Source organism: Crocodylus siamensis, chromosome 3 (genome assembly GCF_052110815.1).
Source record: "Crocodylus siamensis isolate JL-2025a chromosome 3, ASM5211081v1, whole genome shotgun sequence".
In the NCBI taxonomy this organism is placed as follows: domain Eukaryota; kingdom Metazoa; phylum Chordata; order Crocodylia; family Crocodylidae; genus Crocodylus; species Crocodylus siamensis.
This window is the reverse complement of record NC_143397.1, coordinates 40,232,200-40,254,356: the sequence shown is the minus strand read 5'-3', so window position 1 is coordinate 40,254,356 and position 22,157 is coordinate 40,232,200. Positions and strand designations below refer to the sequence as shown.

Sequence of the window (22,157 nt, the reverse complement as noted above, 5' to 3'; positions counted from 1 at the left end):
AATGGTACTAATAGTAATAGACATGCAAAGGAAAAACAAACACAAACAATTACAATACTACCCTGGTTTCACTAAGTATTTGGGGAAACTTAGCTCAAACTTAACTAATACAGTTCGGGTTCAGAAATGTATGCCTAAAGAGAAAAGAGAGAGAGAGCGAGCTGGGATCTCACCAGTCCAAGGCACTCGGGTTCCAATGCTGACAGGTAAAGTTCTTAGCACAATCCTTGAAGGGAGACGATCTGTTTCTCCCAAGTTCTCAAGAACAACAGCGGATGGTGTCAGAGAGACTTCTCCTTTTGAACCACACACACCCCCTTTGCTGATATTTTTGACAGATTTTTATACCCTAATTTCAGCTTCTTCAAAGCATTGTTAATTGTGTAAATATTGCACTATTACACTATTGTTAATAGTGTAATTGTCTTTTCTATTGACAAGGGGTTATCTGGTTTGGAACGTGTCAAGAAACTGATTGATAATCAGGAAAAACATAAGGTTAAGGAGTAACCAGACACTTAGGAGCCAGCTTGAAATTCCTATGGATAGCAGATATACTGGATGGGATACCTCATTGTTTCTTCAGAAACAATAGAAAGCTTGCGGCATGAGGGCTTTGGATTTTTACCAGTTGTGAACAAGCTTCAGCTTATCATGACTTTTCCAGATCTTACCTTACCTCTTTTAACAGACTTAAGGCAATTATTGGAGTGTTCATAACCTTTTGTGGGAAGGACTTCCACCAGTCATCTCGGGAAAAGTATGACAACACTTGTGGTCAGGATGCTGTGATGAACTCTTTACCATTATTCAAATGTTGCCCATACCCCCTCTAACTCGGTCTCTTTGCCTCAGCATTCCCTAACCCAGCAACCAAGTTTTGGTCAATCAAGTTTAAATGGGCCTCCCATAGTGGGACCAGGGAATGTACAGCCTGAGATGCCTATTAAACTTTTACTTCTGCTTAAAGATGTGTGTGTGGGGGGAGGGGGAAGTCCTTTGTATATCCAGATTAGAATTGGTCTGATAAATGCTGAGCTGGGTGTGTGTAAATGTGGGTTGATTAGTATTTGGAGCACAGATTCCCCATCATGCAGTGCTCCCCTGCTTATCTGATCCCAGAATTCACTGCAGTCTTTGCTTTGGGATTTCTGTTTTCCATCTCCCATGTAAATGAATGGTCATCTGGTTCCATCTCAGATGCAAATGAGACCTAGAGCAGTTGCTCCCTTATCTGGAGGGCTTTAGGTATGTCTCCCACTGCATCATAATCAATTTTGTTTGCGGGGGGGAATTCTTTGTGAGTCAGACAGGCTGTCAGGGTTCCCCAAAAACATGGAGCTGAGAGGTAACAGTGTGGGCAATCCCACCCCCTAGCTGCTACCACTCAAGCAACATAAACCCTCCACCCCCACAAGCTCTTCTTGCTGGCACTGGTGCATGCAAGGGCTCCTGCCATACTATCTTGCCCCAGTGACCACAGCCACTTCAGCAGTCAAAGCAATAGAAACAGTGATAACCAGGCAGGAGTCTGGGAGCCACACATTGACTCCACACAGGCTGGAGGTGGCTGCCAGTTAGACAGCCCTGGAGTTTACCAATTAACGCTAAACCCCAAAACAGGCATTAGTGTCAGCATTCCAGTGCCTAACCCTTAAGTGAATGAAGCTCTTAGGAATTTAGAAAAGTCCAGTGTCCTGAGCATGGAACTGCCTAAGATAAGCAATGAGAAATGGCAAGAAAGAGGTGGGACCCTGCCCCTCAAAGATACAAAGGTATTTCTCTCCAGGATAGAGACAGGTACATCCCTTCATTCAAGCATCACAGGCACGAACCGTCTTCCGAAGTTAAATGCCTAAAGTAGGTTAGGTTTTTCTCATTCACATAAACAAGCTCACACAGGAGAGTGTGATACTCTTCCTTCATTATGGTCAGGGGTTAGAGCACCCTTCTTAAGTCTGGGATACCCAGGTTCAAAACCCCTTCTTTTCTGCCTGTTCCACTTCCTATAAAATAATTATTGGAACAAGGACTTAAACCTGATTCTCCCACATCCTAGGGAGTGCCCTAACTACCAAACCATACAGTTAACCTCCTATTCTCTCCTCCCTTTGGATCAATTTTTGGATTATTTAATATAAGAATTATACTAGGAACTAGGGGGACTTCACTCTCAGGATTTTAGGTGTTTTGCAAGTGAAGGAGTTGTTCAGCGGAAGCCTTAAGGATCTAATTTTTGGACTTGGCAGTTAGGCAGTTATATTGTTTTACTGAAATAGGCCCTAGCTCATTGTGCATGTATGTAAGGTAGTGGCAGAAGCAGTACTTCTTTAGTTATTGGTAATTCAGTTATTCCAGGTAAGAATCTCAGTGGGACATGAGCCACACTGAAATCTTTGTCATTTTCCCCGTAGCCAATGGAAAAATTAGAAGAAAGGTAAATAAGGGTTTTGCTCCATTTGAAACTGCGGAAGTGGAAAGATCAATAACCAGGACTGTCAGTCTAAGGAGAGGGAATGCTACAGACATGTGAGCTTCATAGCTTTCACAAGGAAAATGTTGTCCCTTTGCTTAGGACCTACTAGAGATGCCTTACACCAATAAAGCCCTACACATCTCTTTACCTGAAGCATTAATGGTGTATATGGTCGATGCAGTTCTTCTTGCTTGTATGAATTTCATCCCAGGTGCAAAGCAGATGAGATAAAAATAGGAGTAAAGGGAGGGTAAAATAAAACAATGGATAGAGGACTTCTTGGATTCTCCCCGGTACAAGATCAAAGTTTCTCCTACCTCACCCCAATGAATTACCCTTTACAAAGAGAAAATGAAGGTCTAGCCAAAAACTGTTGGGCGTTAGTTTACACTTCGATTCTGTTGTTATTTGGGATAAGATTATATCAAATTGAAGTAGCTGTTCACATACTGCCTTGCACACATTTTAGAGTTTAACGTTTTATTTATTGCTGAGCATGCCCCTTCTCCTTGGGCCAGCAGCTTGTGCTCAGTTTATTGGTAGCTTTTAAAACAAAATGTTCTGGATCCAGGTAAACATCTTTGCACAATGTATATTATTAAGGACTGCCCTATTTAAAGGAGTGAAGCATAGTGACAGCAGTCATTGAGGTCACAGGTCAAAAGCATGACCTTATTGCAAATCCGTAAGAATCATTTTTCCCCTGACATATGGTTTTAAAAGCTGCTAATAAACTAGGTGGAGTTAGTCCTATCAAAGCCAGATATCAAATTTAAAACCTCATCCACTTTAAATAAAACTCTTTTGCAGAGTCAGAAAAGTGTATGTCCATCCAAAGCAACACTGTATGCTAGCAAATGTTTTAAAACAATGGTTTTCAAACTTTTTTCATTTGCAGACCTCTAAACATTTTTGAATGGAGGTGTGGACCCCTTTGGAAATTTCAAATTAAGGTGCAGACCCCTTTAAATTATAAGTGTGGGTATTCACATACTTTTTATTGATCATAGTAATCTTTCACAAGCCAGTCAGTGGACCCTAGGGGTCTGTGGATCACAGGTTGAGAACCATTGTTTTAAAACATTTTTAACTCCCTTAAAATGTGGCTTCTGTTTTATAAAATTAATAGATTATCTAGCTTCTCAGTTCTACTGATGCAGATATGTTATTTGAAACGTTCTTACTAAAATACTTCTAAATTTTTAGATAGCAATAAACCATCATAAAAAAGTTTTTCCAGTGACCATACAGTTTTCAATTTTGCCAAATTTCTGTTTAGATATAATCAGATGCTAGTGAAAAGGTACAGGCCTAAAAACAGTGTTAATCCCATTGTCTTTATACATCCAATCTGATCTGTCTTTATAAATCCACTTTTTAATCAGGCAATGGTATTTGCAGGGAGGAGGGGATGATCCTTAAAGGGCAGATCTTTCTCCCAATAAAATAATTAAACTGAACACTATTTGTTTTCTTTACAAGAAATAAAGGCATCAAAACTGAGCTTTTCTTTCAAAAGAATTTTAGTGTCTCCTTCTGGAATTAAATAAGAGGATGCCATGCATAAATTGCTTTATTTCTTATATAAATTGTTACTGGAAACAAGTTAGTATGATGAATGTCTTGCATGCTTACTCAGATTTTTTATTTCATAACCTGAACGCTGTTCCAAGTCCACTCTAATCCATGTTCACCTAGCACTTACTTAATTGTCGAATAATGATAAACAAACCAGAACATGATGAATGAAAGGAACACAATGAATTTACATCATCTTTCCTTGATACATTAATTTCATGCTTGTATCAATGCTCCTAATAACTCTAACTCAGCACAAGAGGTTAGCTTTACTTGCCAGCATATATGTTCATTACCTTGAGACTGAGACACATTTTTCTTTGTAGCATCAAATGCACTGTCATCTGATGGTGAGAAAGTACCCTTTGATGCCTAAAAAAAAAATAGTGAATGGTTTTGACTCTTGTAAGGAAGACTTACCTGACAGACATCTTTTTGATGTACTACAAGTTCAGACTCTGCTTTTAGGAAGTTGTGCAGTATTTCAGCTGTCTTGCAGAAAGACTTTAACGGGTGCTGGTGCTTAATCAGAAACATAGTCTATCATGTCAATGAATGGTTCTTTCAGTTGTTAATTACTTTAAGAAAACTGCAGTTGTTATCCTTAGTTACCCATACTTAAATACAATTAAGAGTCAAATTTAAACATACCACTGTGTTGGTCGGGGGGAGGGGGTACCCATTGTGATTATTTTAATTTAGTGTTTAGTGGATATTGCAAAGCCACCATCTTGTGGATATTTAATTAATTTCCCTCCTCCATGAATAAGATAGAGATTTATGAACTGCGTGTAGTATGATATCTGTAAGTTCCTAGGCCTATTTTATTGGGACTTAAGAGTTGTTCTCCATGGGCACATAGACTGATAGCATGAAGCCATGCAGGATTGGAACCTTAATTTGAATTACTGACTCTCTCCTTTCCCTTCAACTCTTTCTCTCCACTTTTGTTATTTCTAAGGAAAAAAGAAACCCACACTATAAATTAAATGGAATGAGAAAGACGTGCATAGCATTTGGATGAGAAGAAAATGGGAGTTCTGTGCTGTACTAAGCTACTGTGGATATCACACATAGCATTATTTTTTTCAGTAGCATATTTGTTTTCTTCTCCTGCTCTTTTTCTTTAGACTGTAGTCTCCCTTCATCAAAATGTGAGTCAACATGGATTCAGAGCAAGAACTGGGGAGTCCTAAAATAAATAAATAAAATGTTAGGGCACATCCAGACAAGCACAGTTGTGCATAACACACAGTCTGGAGTTATCCGCGCTGCAAGGGCACACTGCCCGAGCATGCGCTGCTCTGGTTCTCCCTCTCACTGCAGTACTTTTTGACCCCTGGATATCCGGGAGTTAAAAAAAAAAAAAAAAAAACGGAAAAAAACCTGAAGCAGAACATGCTCAGGCAGCATGCACTGCTAAAAAGCAGAGCTGGGATGCTTGGAGCCACACTGCGGCTGCCGGCCAAGCTCCACCTGGCAGGATTGCTACGGCTGCAGCTCTAGAAGGCCCCTAGGGCCCCAGGTAAGGCTGCTGGGGCCAGCACAGTGCTGGCCCCAGCCTCCCCTACCCCACCCGGGGCAACTTGTCACACACCAAAGCTCACGTGGCATGGGCATTCCCCACGGAGAAGAAGCCGTGGCACAAGGTGCGCCGCTGCTACTTGTCCCCAGGGAACCAAATGTCCACACACATCTGGACACACCCTTACTGTCTATATCTCCTCAAATGCCATATATTACCATCATTTCTTACTTATTTCATATGACTAATGACTTTTTTCTTTATATTAGGCCGTTTTTACTACCTAATACACCCAACCAAGCTGACCTATGATGAAGCTGTGCAGGCCTGCCTTAAAGATGGATCTCAGATTGCTAAAGTAGGTCAGATATTTGCTGCCTGGAAACTTCTAGGATATGATCGCTGCGACGCTGGCTGGCTGGCTGATGGCAGTGTCCGCTACCCGATCTCAAGACCAAGAAAACGCTGCAGTCCTAATGAAGCAGCAGTGCGCTTTGTGGGCTTCCCAGATAAAAAGCACAAGCTATATGGTGTCTACTGTTTCAGAGCGTACAACTGAAAGTACCTAGAGCACAGCAGTTTTAAATTCATTAAGAACATGTGAAAGATTTATTTTCAATATGAACTCATGCAAGTTACCAAAACTGTGATAATCTTTTTTACTTACTGTAAAGAGTCATTTTCATAAAATCAACCCATTAATTTGTTTTATTCTTTTTTTTGTAAAAGTATCATTCAATAGATATTTTAAATTAATATAATTTAATGGAAGCTCTAGGTAAGAAAGCTTTAGAGCCAAATTCTTTAAGCTACATCATCCCAGCAAAATATAATTTTCATGAATGGGGCATGCAATAGCTTGATGATTGCTAGGACTAAATTAAGGAACGTAAGGCTACTCAAAGCAGCAGCTTTTACAAGCACAGATTTTAGATGTTTGTACCATTTTGAGATACACTGCAGAAAATTAGATACTCAGTTTTGAAATACAATGATCTTTTATTAACTGGGATTCACTGACGTTTTGCAAAAAATATATAGAAAAAACATATTTTCACATGGGAACAATATGCCGTTTAGTGAATACAGCATTTAAAGCCAGTCTACAAAACAGGACTTGTTGCCATTTAAAATCCTGCCTTTCGGACAAATAAGTTCATTTGTGATCCCATGCATAGCAACAAGCACAACTAGATCTTCTGAACATTTCAATTGTGTTTATATTGTGTATAAAATATTGATGACTGGGTGAATAATTAACCCTACTTTCTTAATTCAAACTAAAGATGCCTGAGAAGTGTTGTATTACCTTTGAGTAGCTTTACTGAGTTATTTTTAAACTCTAAAGGCCATTTGCTAAGCAGCATTTAGCATCTACTCAGGGCAGTTATATAAATGAACTGCTGGACAGAAAAATTGTAAAATTTAGCAGCTTGATTTTACGTTAGCCTTTGAAAAGTTATTGTCTTATAAAAAGAACATTAAAATATTTAATATTTCTTTCTTATTTACACATCATAAGAGATTACATTTTGGAAAAGCTTATTAAAACCAATAAAGACTCTATACTAAGAATATGAAGGGAAAAAAATCTGATACTAGCCATCAAAGACAAAAAAGTTTATTTCCTGTTTGTGTACTCACTTAAGTCATGTGTAACTGCATAAGAATTATTTCTAAAAAATAATATTTGGGGTCAACTTCACCAATCTTCTCAGTTGACCATTGTTAAGATTAATGAAAAAGTCTTAAAATAAATAATTAGTAAATTTTCAGTGTTCTGAATGGGAGATATTTACTTGTGTCTTTCAGTGTCAGAGAAAGAAATCAGGGCTGCCTAAGGGTTTTTGGTTTTGGGACCCATTTCTCACTAAAATAATGCCAAATTAAGGGGAATTAAGTGTGTGGTGACTGGTGATTTTGAACACAATAATGCTCAGCATGCAACTTCAGACATCTTAAAGGCACTTGGTTTTAAGGGGGTTGGCACTTGGTGCTTTCTGAAAATAATTGAAAATCAATGTTCTTTATGGCATCTGAAGCTGGAACAATGGCAGCCTCAAAAATCACTAATCACTGACAGAAAATCGTGACCTTGCAAGTTCCTTAGACAGCTTTGAAATTCCCATCCAGTATTAGCTTCATCATTGAACATAAAAAAAAAAATAGAACTCTGTTTTCCTGTACTAAGTTTGGTGACTATGATAATTTCTGAGGACCAATATTTGTATTCAGTGAAGTTTTACAGTTTATCATTGTTTCATTATCTAAATGAGATATAGTAGAATTATCCCAGTAGGACACAACTGGTATGCTTTCATGAATGTTTTTGGTAGATTTTTTTCACAGACATGAGTCAATAAATTATGTTTCCTGAAATGATTGTAGTCCCATTTTAAGACTGTGACTAGACCAATAAATGCATGGAAAAACTATAATAGAAAGTACTCTAGTGTGAAAGGTATTGTATTACTATTGGAGTTCATCTTACTATTTCTAACAAGCTTAGAAGGCAAAATTTCCTCTTGGTAAATCACTGTCAAGCATGGATATTTGTTCATAATATCTAAATGAAACAAAATAATTAAAAAATGCACAATTCTATGTAATTTATTTACTTCCTCAACAGTTAAGAGTCCCTGAAACTATTGCACATTATTGTCATAAACAGGTACATCACATGAACAATAGGTCTAATTCATATCCCCTAGACCCACAAACACTATCTCCCACAAATGCTGCAGAAGGTAAGCCACTTTTAAAGTCCCTTTCCCTAAAGATGCTCAGTCACTTCCAAAGCTCTATTCATTTCCCACCCTATATCTGCAAGACATTTTAGACACCTTTCTGAATGCTAGTATACAAGAAGAATGAGGAACTTGGTAATATTAGCTTGGGGAAGAAATGGCAGGACAAGTACAGGCTTCGGGTTAGAAGGACCATATATCCCCCTTCCAATTCATGGAAAAATGAGCAAAAGATATGGATAATATTGGTTCATTTCTTCTGCATTCTCCCTTTTCTGGAGTCATGACAGCAGCAATGACCAGAGGAGTTACAAGTAGTGTGAGTCCAGTTTACAAATAGTTGAGTAGTCCACTTGGAGTCAGAGACTGTGTGGAGACACAGGACCATTCTGTAGATGGTCTTGTCCTTCATGATGTTCCTCCAAATCTGGAAGAAGGTACATAGGTTGCCATAGTGGGGGGGAGGAAGCTCCAAGGTCATGATCTTGTAGAGACTTTTTTTTTTCCCAAAGTCCTTTTTCCACTGGGTTTTTCTTCCTCACCCCTCTCTCGCTGTCTGTCTGTCTCACACGCACACACACACACACACACACACACACACACACACACACACACACACACACACACACACACACACACCCCCCTGCAAAAGGTGTGAAGAATCCTGAGCCAATAAACTATAAATACAGACATAGAAGTCCAGATGCCAAGTGTCAAGCTGAGCATGTTACTAGACTAAGATATGTGTGGCTAAGAAGAAGGGTGTCTGTGTGTGTCTGTGTGAAAATTTGACTTGCATGACCTTTGCAACACCTTGCAGACCCTTGAAGCTGACCAACTGCCACCATAAAGTAGAAGAGATGCAAACCAATGCTATCTATACCTATCTGTCCATGACTTAGTGGCCTTTTGGATAGAGTACAGCAGCACCCTTATCCAGCCTGTGACCATGCTTCATGCACAACAGATTCTAAGGGACTGGTGGCTGAGCTGGCTCTGTATCACCTAGATGCTTCCTCTGTATAAGAATAATCCCAGATGCCCTGATCTTCATATTTCAGCACAAAGGGGCCATAGCACAATAGAGAATTAGCACTTCTCCCCACCCCCAAGTTATTTTGAGTTTTAATATGATCACCTTGGGCAATTATTCAGCTGAATAATCCCACTGAAGACTGGCTGATTCCTGAAAAACTAAGGCACATTGTGGAAGTCTCAGTCTGAATTGAGGTTTACTATGTTATATGACACAAGGCCTATTGGTTTTCTAGTGTTCTAGTGGAGGTCACGCTAGTCTTACATTACCAGATCTATAACTATGTCTATTATCATTATAACAAATAAAGTTAAGAGATAATTTACTGGGAGCACATTTTTACAAAAACAAAACCATGACTTAAACTGTAAACAGTTTTTTAAATTAATATAAAAGTATACAATTAATTATGAAATGGCCACTCATAGGCAAAAGGACATAAATACCACACACACAGAGAAACTGACTCCACTTTACTTTTATAAATATCAAAGTTAGTAAACATCTTAAATTTTGGAATGAGCTTGCTAGGTGCTTGAAAGATATCTGAAGAGGATGCTCAAGAGCTGGTTAAAGTCTGTGCTATTTTCTGTTCTTGGGGAGAAAAACTATAATTCAAATGAGTTCATGTGCTGTGTCATTATTATCTTGTATCTCACAATGTATTGGAATTTTGATGCCCATGACAACAATTAAATCATGTTCTTTCCAAAAGATTGATTTATTTTTATTGCCTGGCCATTCTTTTACTTCTTTTCCAAAGAAACGGAAAGACAAAAGGTTAAAGCAAGAAAACGCTTATTTTGACAAAGTCAACAAAGTTGTTACAAAGATAGACATCACCAAAAAAATGAGCTCTGTGATTATAAGTTATAAGAGCTCTGTGGTTATAAGCAATTCTAGCGTCTATTATAGTGTACCTTTAATCTTGTGCTTGTGTGAGCCATTATGAAAGCACAACCCAGAGCTATAGATTCATTAGGGTTTTTCCCTGTGATATAAAAACAAAGAATGGGTTAGAGAAAGAAAAAAAGTGTTTTCTAGTTGATGCTATAGTCTATATGAACATGCACAAATATTGGAAATAGAGCAATGTTTTGTTTGGGGAGAAATATGAAAAAATATATATGTAATTTTCATTTTTTATGAAACTTCCATTTGTGTTTAATCTTCTGTATTTTTAATGAGGTCAAAGATTTCAGGACTCAATATATATTCATCACAAATAGAGGGACAGATTCCCAGCTGGTGATAGCCAGAATAGTTTTATTGTTCTGTATAGTTTTATTGCCCTTCTGTCATCATGTTTACAAGCCAAGATATTCTGCTTTGCCCAGCTCTGTATTATCTGTACTTGGAAAATACAAGGAAAAATATTTACAAAGAACAAAAAAGGCAAATATCTAATTTAACTAACATACAACATGTGTTATTTTCTACCATTTTTAGAAATTGGCAACAGTCTAACTTTATGACACTGAGCAGAAAACCTTGTCCCATTTTCAGAGCCATGTGTTCCAGCCCATGGGAATCCTCACGGGTCTAGAAATGTGGTGGGGTGGGGGAGCAGTGGTAATTAACACTGCTACTGATCCCCAACTGCCAAACTTCTAAATCCCACCGGCCAGCTGACAAGACCCTAGGTGTGGGATCCTGCTTTCATTTGGGAAGCCAGGGCTGAGGTGGTGGGGCCTGATCCAGCACACGTGGTGCCAGGGCTGGGGCAGAGTGGCCTAATTTGGCACGAGATAGAGACTGAGACTGGTGGGCCTGACCCAGCACAGGGCTGCAGCTGCAGTGTAGCATTTGCTGGATCAGGCCCCTGGACTGGATCTGGCCTGCAGACCCACCCCCATACCACACATAAGGCTTGAAGAGGCAAAAGGCTGGGGGCACCCCTGGTCTAAAGCAGAAATTCTCAACCAGAGTGTCACATAACCCTGAGGTGCCTTAATATCTTTTAAAGGGTACTATGTAATATTAGTATAGTTAGATATGCAAACACCTACATGATCCACATGATAGGTCTAGAAATTTCAAACAGGAACCATAATGTCAAAAACATTCTTTCTTGTGGTCTTCACATTCTTTGCAATGGAAGAATTGCTCTATTAATTTTCTGCATTAAAAAAATGAGTGAAACATAAGAGCTGGCCTTTTCTGAGGGGTGCATTGAAGGGCACCTTGAATCTGAAAAACGTCGAGAACCGTTGGTCTAAATCAAGTTGTTCTGCTGCTGTGGCAGTGATTTGAATTGTAGACTCAATTTATTTCAGTGAGGTTTAATCACTGACCTTGACTGTTAACGCTGGTATGCAATTCATCCATTCTATAATTTGAACCCAAGGAATACCGATAATAATGATATTCACTGGCAATGACCACAATTAAATGACCTAAGTGATGGTGTTATGCTCCTGGTTCAGGCCAACAGGTCCTGTACATTTATTAACTTTTTCAGAAATAATTACTGAAGTTAAATGAAGTGCATTGCAGAAGAATACAGTTAAAATGAAATTTATTGTAGATTTCACAATGCTGGATTTCAAGTACTGTAAATAACTTAAAAAAACCTGGTATATTTGGATTAGTCTAATCTGCAGTAAAGCAGCTCATGTACATGCGCCCGGAGTGGCATGAACAGAACTTTGAGGCAGTAGGAATTCAATATCTAGTATGCATTTAAAGATCTGGACCTAAAAGCCCTGAGCCCAGCTGATGAAGGAACCCCTTTGCACAGATACTGCAGAAGGCAATGAAAGAAGGCTAAACTCATGCAAGCTATCTATCACTCACCAGAGAATAAGAATTTGCATACAAGCAGTTAGTATGTAGTAGCTAACATGCAGTAGGTCCTTGCCTCTTTTAAACTCAGGCTACAAATGGATGTCACATTTGTCACTGGACAATCTGTTTTTCCCTGGACAAAGTGAGATCATACAGACACCAATGTCTATTGTTCCAGGATAAATCCTAAAAAGGTTCATGGAATATGAAGTACTCATTTTTTACCAGGACACCACAAAGTGCATCTGAATGGGCATCCCAGGATCACATAATTAAATCAATGGCAGAAAAGTGCCAGTGTGTTCAGTCACTCACTTAACCCTGATTGGAAGGGGGTGGGTGTATCAACTGTCCCGTGACATACACAGGCACAGCTTGTCCAGGGACAAATACAATATCTATTCCTAGCCTGATTGTCACTAGCTGAGTATCAGAAACTGAGGCAGTCAAATACAGTGGTCACCTTTCAACATTTTGGCTCTGGGGCTTAATGGGGGATTCTCAATACTATTCAAAAGTCAGGAAAGGACTAGAAGAGTCACACTCCCAGGCCTGTTCCCTACACAGGCATTAATTGCAATAATGCTGCTCTAACCATGTCCAGGCCATCTGGGAACATCATTTTGGGCTGCCAACATTCTGGCTTAGGTTTAATATAATAAATTTTCCAAAGCTGTATTTTTTTTTAATTACTAATTCAACATAATCTTATTAGCATATACTGATTATTATTTGTCTGGCTTCTTGAGAAAATCCTGCTGTTCCTGATTGAATTCAAATATAACTAGGGACCTGCCAAATTCACAGCAGAAGTGGGCTGCATGGCAGGTCCTTTAATCTTGCAGGTTCCCCTTTACAGAAAGTACTCCCTCAGCAACAGTTCTGAGGAGGGAGAAGTCAGGACAGCAGACTGCTGGTCCAGCCACTGTTTGAAATGCCACGATAGGATCAGGAGACCTGGATATGGGAGAACCAGACTGCTAAGCCTAAAGCCCAGGCCCAGCATCTGAATCAGTGTTGGGAAAAGAGTGGAAGATATACAAACCTCACTGAGAAGTTAGACTCAAAGGGCACCTATACACATGCAGGGAGGGTACTCCAACATGCTGTAATTACTCATTTAATTGAGCATCATATGTATCGGCATCCCTGTGCTGAAAAAAATGGCAGTGAGGGTGCCTTAACTACAGTCCACTTGACAAGCTTCAGTTAAAGTGCCCCCGCCACTATTTTTCAGTGCAGGGATGCTGATACACATGGTGCTCCAGGCACTTTAATTAGAGTGGCTTTCAGATCCAAACTAATTAAAACACCTTCCCCCCCACTCCAGGAACATGTGTATAAATGCCCAAATGAGGTTCAGGTAAACAGATGTTAATGTATTGAGGGGTCTCAGTGGTCAGAAACAGATTTAATGAAGCCTGGACATGTTAAAACTGTGATCTGTCATAATTTCTCATTTGAAAATTCTCCACAGCTGGATCACATCTTTCCCTAAAGCTCCTTCCCCCCAAGAGCCTGTTTGTTAGCGATTCTGAGACCACAGAAGTATCTATTCAGGAAAGCACTGAAGATGATTCTGAAGAAGGCTTAAGAGCTTGTTAGGAAAATAACTAACTGACCTGTTTCGCATCAAACACATAATACACACATTTTTAGCATCCTGATCTCCCTTCTTATGTTTTTTAAATCAATCCAATTTATTTAAATTGGGAGGTCAGAGTAAAGATATCTGCTTAAGTAGAGTTAAATGGGTCAGAGTTAAAGTAAGATGCCTTCTTGAGAGCAGCAAGGTTCATGAGTTCGCCATTAACTGCCCTGATTGATTCAGAACTTGAAGGGCTAAAAAGTGATAACTACAAGCATTCATGTCTGATTGATCAGGCAAGGTTTAAAAACCTGAGATTAAGCCAGCCATCCTTTGTACCTGAGTCCATCATGAACAGAAATGCTGTTCCAGGTTTGTGCTAGATATACCTTTACAGTTACAAGATGCATGTATCTGAGTATTTTTTTCATTTCTAATAAACTGGATTAATTAAAAGCATTTTGCCTAAATTGAAGGTTGATCTGACTAGTGAAGAAGTAACAAATTCCCAACTACTGTACACCAAGATATGATAAAAAATCATTTAAACCAAGTTTGCTATTAACACTGGTTAAAACTAAGAGAGATTGTTATTATACTTTTGATACCAACTTCACAAAAATCGTTGTGGAAAAAATGTGTGGGTGTTTGTTATAGCCTGAGTGTTTGAGTTTATTCTACTGTAGTCAAAGCTAAGAGTCTTTGTTGTTCTTTTGATAACATGAGTCTGTGTAGAGGGGGAAAGGGGAAATAATGTGTGTGTGTGCGAGTCTGAAGCGTGGATTTTTTTTCCGCTCTTTTTACTGTGGGAAAACTCAGGAGCAACAGTTGGCATACTTTGGATAATGTGGGGTTGGAGGTGGGGAAAAATAAATTGGGGCAAGATTTGTAAAGAAATGCCTTTTATACATGAATAAATACAGACATAACTGTTTATAGTTTTACAGGATATGTGGTCTAATTATGTTGTCGCCCTTAGTTGTGCCCAAACACTGGCATCTCCTTGATCTGGGTGTTAATAAGCTTAAAAGAAAAAGAATGATCAAAAAGGAAAATTTTTGCCAGATGTTTACAAAGCCTTTGCTTTTAAGCTGCCTCATTTTCACTAACATAAGCAACTAAATATACTATGTAAAATTATACTTTTAACAAAGTTTGCATAAAAAAATCTTTTCAGGAAAAAATTTTTCCTAAGCAGGTGTGAGCAGTGCTACAGAAGAAAGCCAATCTCCAGAGAAGCAGATTCCCAAATCATCATTAAAGACTTCAGAACCTACTCTAAAACCTGTAGTACCAGTCCCAACAGTCATCTTTAATTAATAGTCAGTAATGATTTAATGGTTAGCTGGGAGGAGGTATAAAGTGGAGTTCCCCAGGCTATTTCAATACTGCCCTGGATCCAGTATTGTTCAGTATCTTCATTAATGATTTGGATGATGGGATTGAGTGCATGCTTAGCAAGTCTGCAAATGACACCAAGTTGGGTGGAGTTGTTGACACTATGGAAGGCAGGGCTAGGATCCAGAATGACCTGGATAGACTGGAAACATGGTTTGTAAACAATCAGATGAGATTCAATAAGAAAAAGTGCAAAGTTCTTCACTTGTAATATGCACAAATAAAGCTTAGTGAACAATTGACTGCCATTACACTTATTCTGTGATATTTTTGGAGACAGATGGGAGAGTGATTATTTGTGGGAATTTCTATTAACAGTGGTCCGTGAAGCCCTTAATAGTGGTTGATGCATCCTGGTCAGGAAACAACTCAAAGGAAGACAAGGTGTACCCTCATGCAAACTGCTTTCAATTGATTAGCAGAGGATGATTTTGCATGTGCTTACTAGCCATTTGGACCTGGTGCACCTATTCTCTCACAGAAATGCCATTTGTGGTTGAAAAGGCATGGCAGGGGTTTCTTCTCTGCTGATGGAAAGGGGACAAAAGTATCAGGATGCTTAAAAGCTGAAGGTGTTTTAGCATAGTTCGTACTAAAGGCATCATCCTTCTTGAAAGAGACAATAATCAGTTTGGGCAGCTGTCACAAGAATCATTTCTTCCACTCAGCAGCCATGAAGGCAGTGCCATCAGTAGACACTTCCCCCTGTCCTCTTCCCCCATGCCCCATCTATTGGGTATTTAGCATTAGCAGCAAATAAAACCTCCAGGTGGCCCAAACAGATACCAAGCACTACCTGTACTTTCTTCACAAAAAGTGAGGCCAGCGTAATTGTACTTGCAGGGCACATGTTAAATAGAAGGCATTTTTACTGTGGTTCAACTTGATTTTCACATCTACGTCGTTCAACAAACAGTTTTCTTGAAAAGCCAAGGTGCTAGGAATTCTCCACAGTGATATTATCTTTTCCATTCAGGGCCATCAAGGTCACAACCATCCAGAGAGATCAGTTCACATTGTCCGAGGCTGCCTTTGTAAACCAGGCCAGCAGAAAATTGAGTGCCAAAGGTACGATTGCTGTAATTGAGTACCAATTCTAAAAAGGCTGTGCAAAGACAAGAGCTGTTGCTCTGTCTTATGAGACAATCTAGTGGAGGGACATCTAGCTGAATGAAAATAGAGGCCATCAGAGAGTTCACCAGACTCACAGCAGACCCTGCATCAAGATGAGTTGCATCATCTTTTACAAGCTTGCAACAAAGGTGCAGCAATGTATTGCTTATAAGCTGTGACATTCCCAGCAATAAAAATAAATCAAGTGGAGCTGCTTCTGTAATAGCCAACAGAGGGAGGCTCTCAATATATAGCCTTTTCTCAATGCTGACCTGTGTGCAGGCTATTTGGAAGTTCAGGGCTAGATTGGATTTTGTGTGTTCTTCAGATATATTGTGGACAAAAGCCATATTGGTTAAAATCTGTTACACCGCCCCTCAAACATCCCCTGTCTCCTGACAGCTCTCCAAAAAGAGTGCTGCTGCTTATTCTTTGGCTTCCTCATGAACTTTCACGTATGACCGACCCAGAACTTTGATGTCTCTCTAAAAGGTTTGGGTGACCTTTACATCATGGCTAGGATACATTCAATATCATTTATTATCCTATGTGGGATTTAATTGTCTCTAATCCCTTCCTCAAGAAAATGGGAACAGTTTTCCAAAAAAGGCTACAAATATCATATCAAAGGTGCTCCATAATGTTCATGAAAGGCATATCCAACTTGAGCTCTGTAATAGCTTTTATATATGGTAGAGTCCCTGTAAATTTTAGGGTCACCATTGCATTTGTGTGGGTATTTTAACTCCCAGTGTTTTTTCTTGAAAAACCAAGGTGCTGGGAATTCCCAGGGGTGTAGATGGAGCTTGATGATCACCTTGACAAAGAAAAATTAGATGTCTGTTCTGGCCCATCTTTATTTCAGTGGTGGCGGTATCAATATGCTGTTTTTTTCAGTGGAACACAATGTGATTTGTCAAACTTAATGGTAATTTAAATTAATTGCTCCTTCCTTCAGATAGGAACTAGGGGTACAGAAAAGTTCCCAAGATCTGATGCTCTACAGTGTGCATATATGAATAAAATGAGTTGATTCTCCTTATACAGTGTGCTGAGAAGGGGATTTTTTTGGTACTGCAACCTCAGAATAACCCCAAATACTAGCTAATTCCCTGGTGGGAGAAAACATGTAAGAACTATCAGCTACTTTAGCCTAACTTCTCTATGCACATGGCAACAGATCATAACTAATTTAGGTGGTTTTGATTGCTGTAGCTAGTTGTTCTTCTTATGGTCCAGTAATTCAGTTATAGTTGTATAATACCCCTATTATAGAACCATCGAAAATAAGGGTTGGAAGGGACATCAAGAGGTCATCTAAAGCAAACCCCCGGCTCAGAGCAGGACCAGGCCCAACTAGATCATTTCATTATATGAGAGAACTCCATTTCTCAGTCCCAAAAGGAGATTTCAAAAGAAGCATCTTGACTGTTCTTGTTCCATCTATGTGATTATTGTATTTTTACCTACCTAACCTCCCAACCCCAAAGAAGGCCCATGGTCTTGGCTAGCTGGGAAAGTTCAAACCAGTATTTTATGGGAAAATTCTTCTGCAGGCATTGTTAGGGAAAGTGAAGTAAAAAAAACCACACTGCTCCCCTCCACAATTGAGATAATTTGCTTTTATATCTGTGTTACCAATTTGGCTTTCATTCAGCTGTCGAATTTCAGCCAACCCTGCCATTTTACAGAAATTAATCTCTTTATCCCTTTTCATTTCTCAGCTAAAACTTTTTCAATCCTATCTATTTGGGGTAAAGTTTTTTTCAATTCAGGGTAAAAAGAACTTGCAATCTTTTAACCAGCATACAGATCTCGGTTCTGCATAATGCCTGGTCTGTCATGCAAGTTTCATTAGTACATATATACATACATATTTGTAACTCTATCCAAGTGTTCCTTTGGTTTCAGATGCCTCACATCGCTTCTGATTGTTTCTTTAAAGCTGTCCCTCTTGTTTTCTATGCCTTAAGAGAAAGTGCGGTGTTCACATCAACAGGTCTGGTATTCAGGTTCTTTGAAAGCTGTGATTATAAATGCTGATAACACCTCCATCTAGTGAAAGGTATTGTAAGTTATAAGATATCTCTATATCTTGAATTTTAAAATTTTGTTAAATCGCCATTCAATTGCAGCTTTGATGAGATTATTAGTAATTAAATTATGAACATTACTTTGCTTTAATAACTTGTTTAAATAAAATATTTAAAAATTCTCTCCCAACTTTTCTGAAGGTGTTGAGGTCAGACCCCACTCCCATCCATGCCCTGCAACCTGGCTAGCTGGCATGTGCTCTGCAGGATGTTTGCATGGCGTTACACCCCTGAGAGTGGGAAGGTCACACCCTTGGGAGCAAGAGGGGGAGTTGGCTTGGGGCCAGAGCTATCTCTGAACAGTAGAATTCAAGGGGCAGAAAGTTTCTCCACGCTGAACAGGAGGGTGGAGGAGGGAAGACTGGATCCTCGGATGCTGGAGGACTGCAACTTAGGCAGCTTGTCTTTGGGTAACGGCTAGACATTAATGGAATATGAGCTGAGTAATATGGATCAGAGATAAACCTGCCTTGGACTGGCAAAACTTTATGCCACATAACCTGTGCTTAAAACTAGTTTCAGGTGTTAATGTGTGGATGATGCAGGGGTTAAGAGCTCCAGGAGCTGCCTAAAATTGGTGTTCATCAAAGCCTTCACTGTAGTTAAAACAACTGTTGCATTTGAAGAACTCTTCTAAGACTACTACATCTGCCTGCTTTTTTGCATTTACATCTGAAACAAACTGTCTTGTTTCTTTTAATACGTGTTTGATCTCTTTTGCATAATGTGGAACCCTTCGGGATCTTGAGCACTTTGCAGAGCATTTAAAATATAGATTTTATGACCTGTTTTCCTCAGGTTAGAATAGGTGCTATAACCTAATGAAATAATAGCTTTTCATACATTTTCCAAGCATAATTCAGTATGAGGATCTCAGATGCTCTGGTTTGCTATTCTTAGAAGTTTATATTAGACTTTCACTGGCTGCCCTCCTCTGACACACATCTATGACACACCAGTCAGTTTCCATCAAGCTACCAAAAGGATGATTAAGGACACTATAAAAAGAAACATACACAATATCTCTCAAATCCTTTTAAAAGTTTAGTGAGCATCAGCTCTAACATCTTCCTGAGCACTCTGGCTAAGGGTGCCCTTTACTAATTGGACCTCCAATTGTGTAGGACCACCTCATGAAAGGGAGTAAGTAATAACCCAAGGGTACATGCAGACATTTGAGGAGGTTAGAGGGATGTTAGATCACATTAAAAATGGCTACTCAATGTAACTTAGTTCACCCACATGCAGACCATACACTTAGATCCCTAGTTAGGTCAAACTAAATGCAAACTGTACAGAAGTTCCAAGAAGGTTTAATTGGTCAAAAAATAACTGAGTGGATCGAATTTATCTGTACCTCAGAGGTGCACTAAACGTAGATAGGGTATGGTAACTGAACTTCTGTATGTGTCTGGAGCACACCCCTAGAGCTGGGGAAAATCTAGCTGTTGCTCCAGCCACAATGCTGTCGTTTTCCCATTCACCCATGACATTGGGCTATTTTTAGCCCCCCAACTCCAGCCCCTCCCCACATCCCCAGACAGACAACCCTCCTTAAGGGCCATCCAGCCCCCACTCTGTACCCACCAAACCCCCAGATCCTGCAAGCAGCTCCTGGTGCTGGTTTACCAACCAGTGCTGGGAGTCAGTGGAAGTAAGTTGGGGTGGGAGGAGGAGCAGGTGGGACTGGGGGAGGCTGGCTTGCTGGGTGGAGAGTTGTTCATCGGGGGGGCGCTAAAAATAGCTCCTGGTGGGGAGATGGGGGAAAGCCCACCAATCCTATCAACCCCCCCGTGTTCCTTCCCAACCTCATCCCTCACAGGCTCCACTACCCCCCCCCAGTTTCCCATTAGCCCCCCACCCTTATCCTGCCTGACCTTCTCCCTACCCCAATTTACCTTAGATCAGGCTTCCAGCACCTATCTAATTACCATTATTATTATGGAATAAGTTTCATATTTCCTAATTAGAAGTTCACAAGGTCACATCTATTTTTTTTTGCAGTTCCCTGACGTGAACGCGGAATGTATATATATATTTTTGGAATGTGGAGTATATGTAATATTAGACTATTAACACATTCTTGTACTTAGTTTCATTCATGGGATGCTCTTAGGAGATGTATACAAAAATATTAAACTCATGTACAATGTCATAATAAGTAATACCTTAGTGTGTCTCAGAAACTAATTCCATGTTACATTTCGAAGGAACATGTGACCAGATGATAAACCTTGTACCTTTGTTGTACCAGCAAAGAATGCAATTCAATAATTGTAACTGCTCCACTAAGAGTCACTAAAAATCACCCATAAAATACCCAGAATTTTATCCATACAGGGTTTTGCAAATTAAAATCCAACACTGGAACAATGTGTGGTTTATAGTAGATGATAGAAATAATGTGATGATTTCACCACACCATCATTAAAGACAATAGTTGTATTCAGCAACAGCTTAATGTTCTGAGTTTTCAGTGAGGTTTTAGTGCCTCAAGGAGCATATACTGCAGCACTCCAGTCTGGAGGTGATACTGGGGCAGGGTCCATATAGGATAGGAAAGATCATAGTCTTCATGCCAATCAAAAATACAAACAAATATTTTTAACTTTTTCTCCTGCGCTGAACCTTTTTTGTTTAGGGAAGTATATAAATCAAAGAAATAAATACTTTCTGAAACCACAGAAACAACTGAGAAGCCTTGCAGTGTGAAACATATTGAAATAAGCTAAACTTGACTGAAGGAATACACACTATCTCAACCAGCTCTTCCTATTGCTTCTTGTCCCATTTTGGATTTAGGCCACATTGTCTAAAATGGGTAATACAGTAAAATTCTTGAGGAGTTTAACATGCTTTCAGGGCAAATGTATTTAGAGTAACGGTACCTCCTAACAGTACCTACTGGACTTCTTAGACGGGAATAACAGTTAATTGCAATCCTATCTCCCTGTGCATAATATTTAATATTAGAGGAAGTGGCATTTATAAGATTTAGCATGGACAGTTTGGACAGTTTTGCAGTGTCCATCCAGTCATGATAACTGAAACCAGACTTTAAAGGGTCAAAAAGTAAGTGAAATCCCACAGTCTTAAATAAAAGCTTTTCTACAAGCTTGTGAATAACCTTGCCTATTTTAGAAAGGATAGAGATGAAGCACCATTCAGAGAAAGCATCAATATCAAGGAAGCTTTCTGAGCATGTCTGACCATCATTTCACTAAAATAAAAGATGCTGGCCCCTCGCCCAGACAGATATTGACATTCCTCACTAATAATGAATACAGCACCATCATGCTGAATTTTTTGCCTGCCAAGAAAGGTAAAGGTCCAGCTTGCAGGTCAGAGAAGGGCATTTTTTTCTAAAAAGTAAATTAGGAATTAAAGTGACCAATTTGTTTTAGAGAAGATATGAAATTACCCAAAAAGGCATTTATCCTGGATTCAGAGGGGCTTTGCTAACTTGTCCTACTTCTTTAAATTTGACCCAGCTAGCCAGCTACCAACTGCTCAAGCCTATATTACAAATAACAAGAGAAATAAGAATCAGAATAGTGCTAAAGGTAAACGTAAGTATGGTTTTAACTTCATAACAGTTTAACTAGTATTGAATGACATAAGCTGTTAGGACCAAACTGTGCCTTGCATGTGAATCTGTGGAAACATCCATGTACATGAAAATGAGGGCAAAATATAAGGGTGGGGGGAGTTTCTAGTAAAAAAAATATATTTTTACTTAAGAAGCTTAACCTTCATATGTTCCCATGGGGTAATTTCCTACCCTAGATGCATATTTTGTGAAGTATCTTAAAGTCA

The 22,157-nt window shown here is 39.3% G+C and overlaps 1 protein-coding gene across 5 annotated transcripts in view; it reads left to right on the top strand.

The window, feature by feature from the left end:
- Window positions 1-10,086, top strand: part of HAPLN1 (hyaluronan and proteoglycan link protein 1) — a 175,320-nt gene extending 165,234 nt beyond the window's left edge. For all 5 annotated transcript variants that reach the window (XM_090038218.1, XM_090038217.1, XM_090038220.1 and 2 more), the window contains exon 5: window positions 5,849-10,086. In XM_090038218.1, the coding sequence (XP_089894344.1) occupies window positions 5,849-6,138 (290 nt within the window). In that variant the 3' untranslated portion in view covers window positions 6,139-10,086. The remainder of the gene's footprint in view (window positions 1-5,848) is intronic.
- Window positions 10,087-22,157: the final 12,071 nt, after the last annotated feature.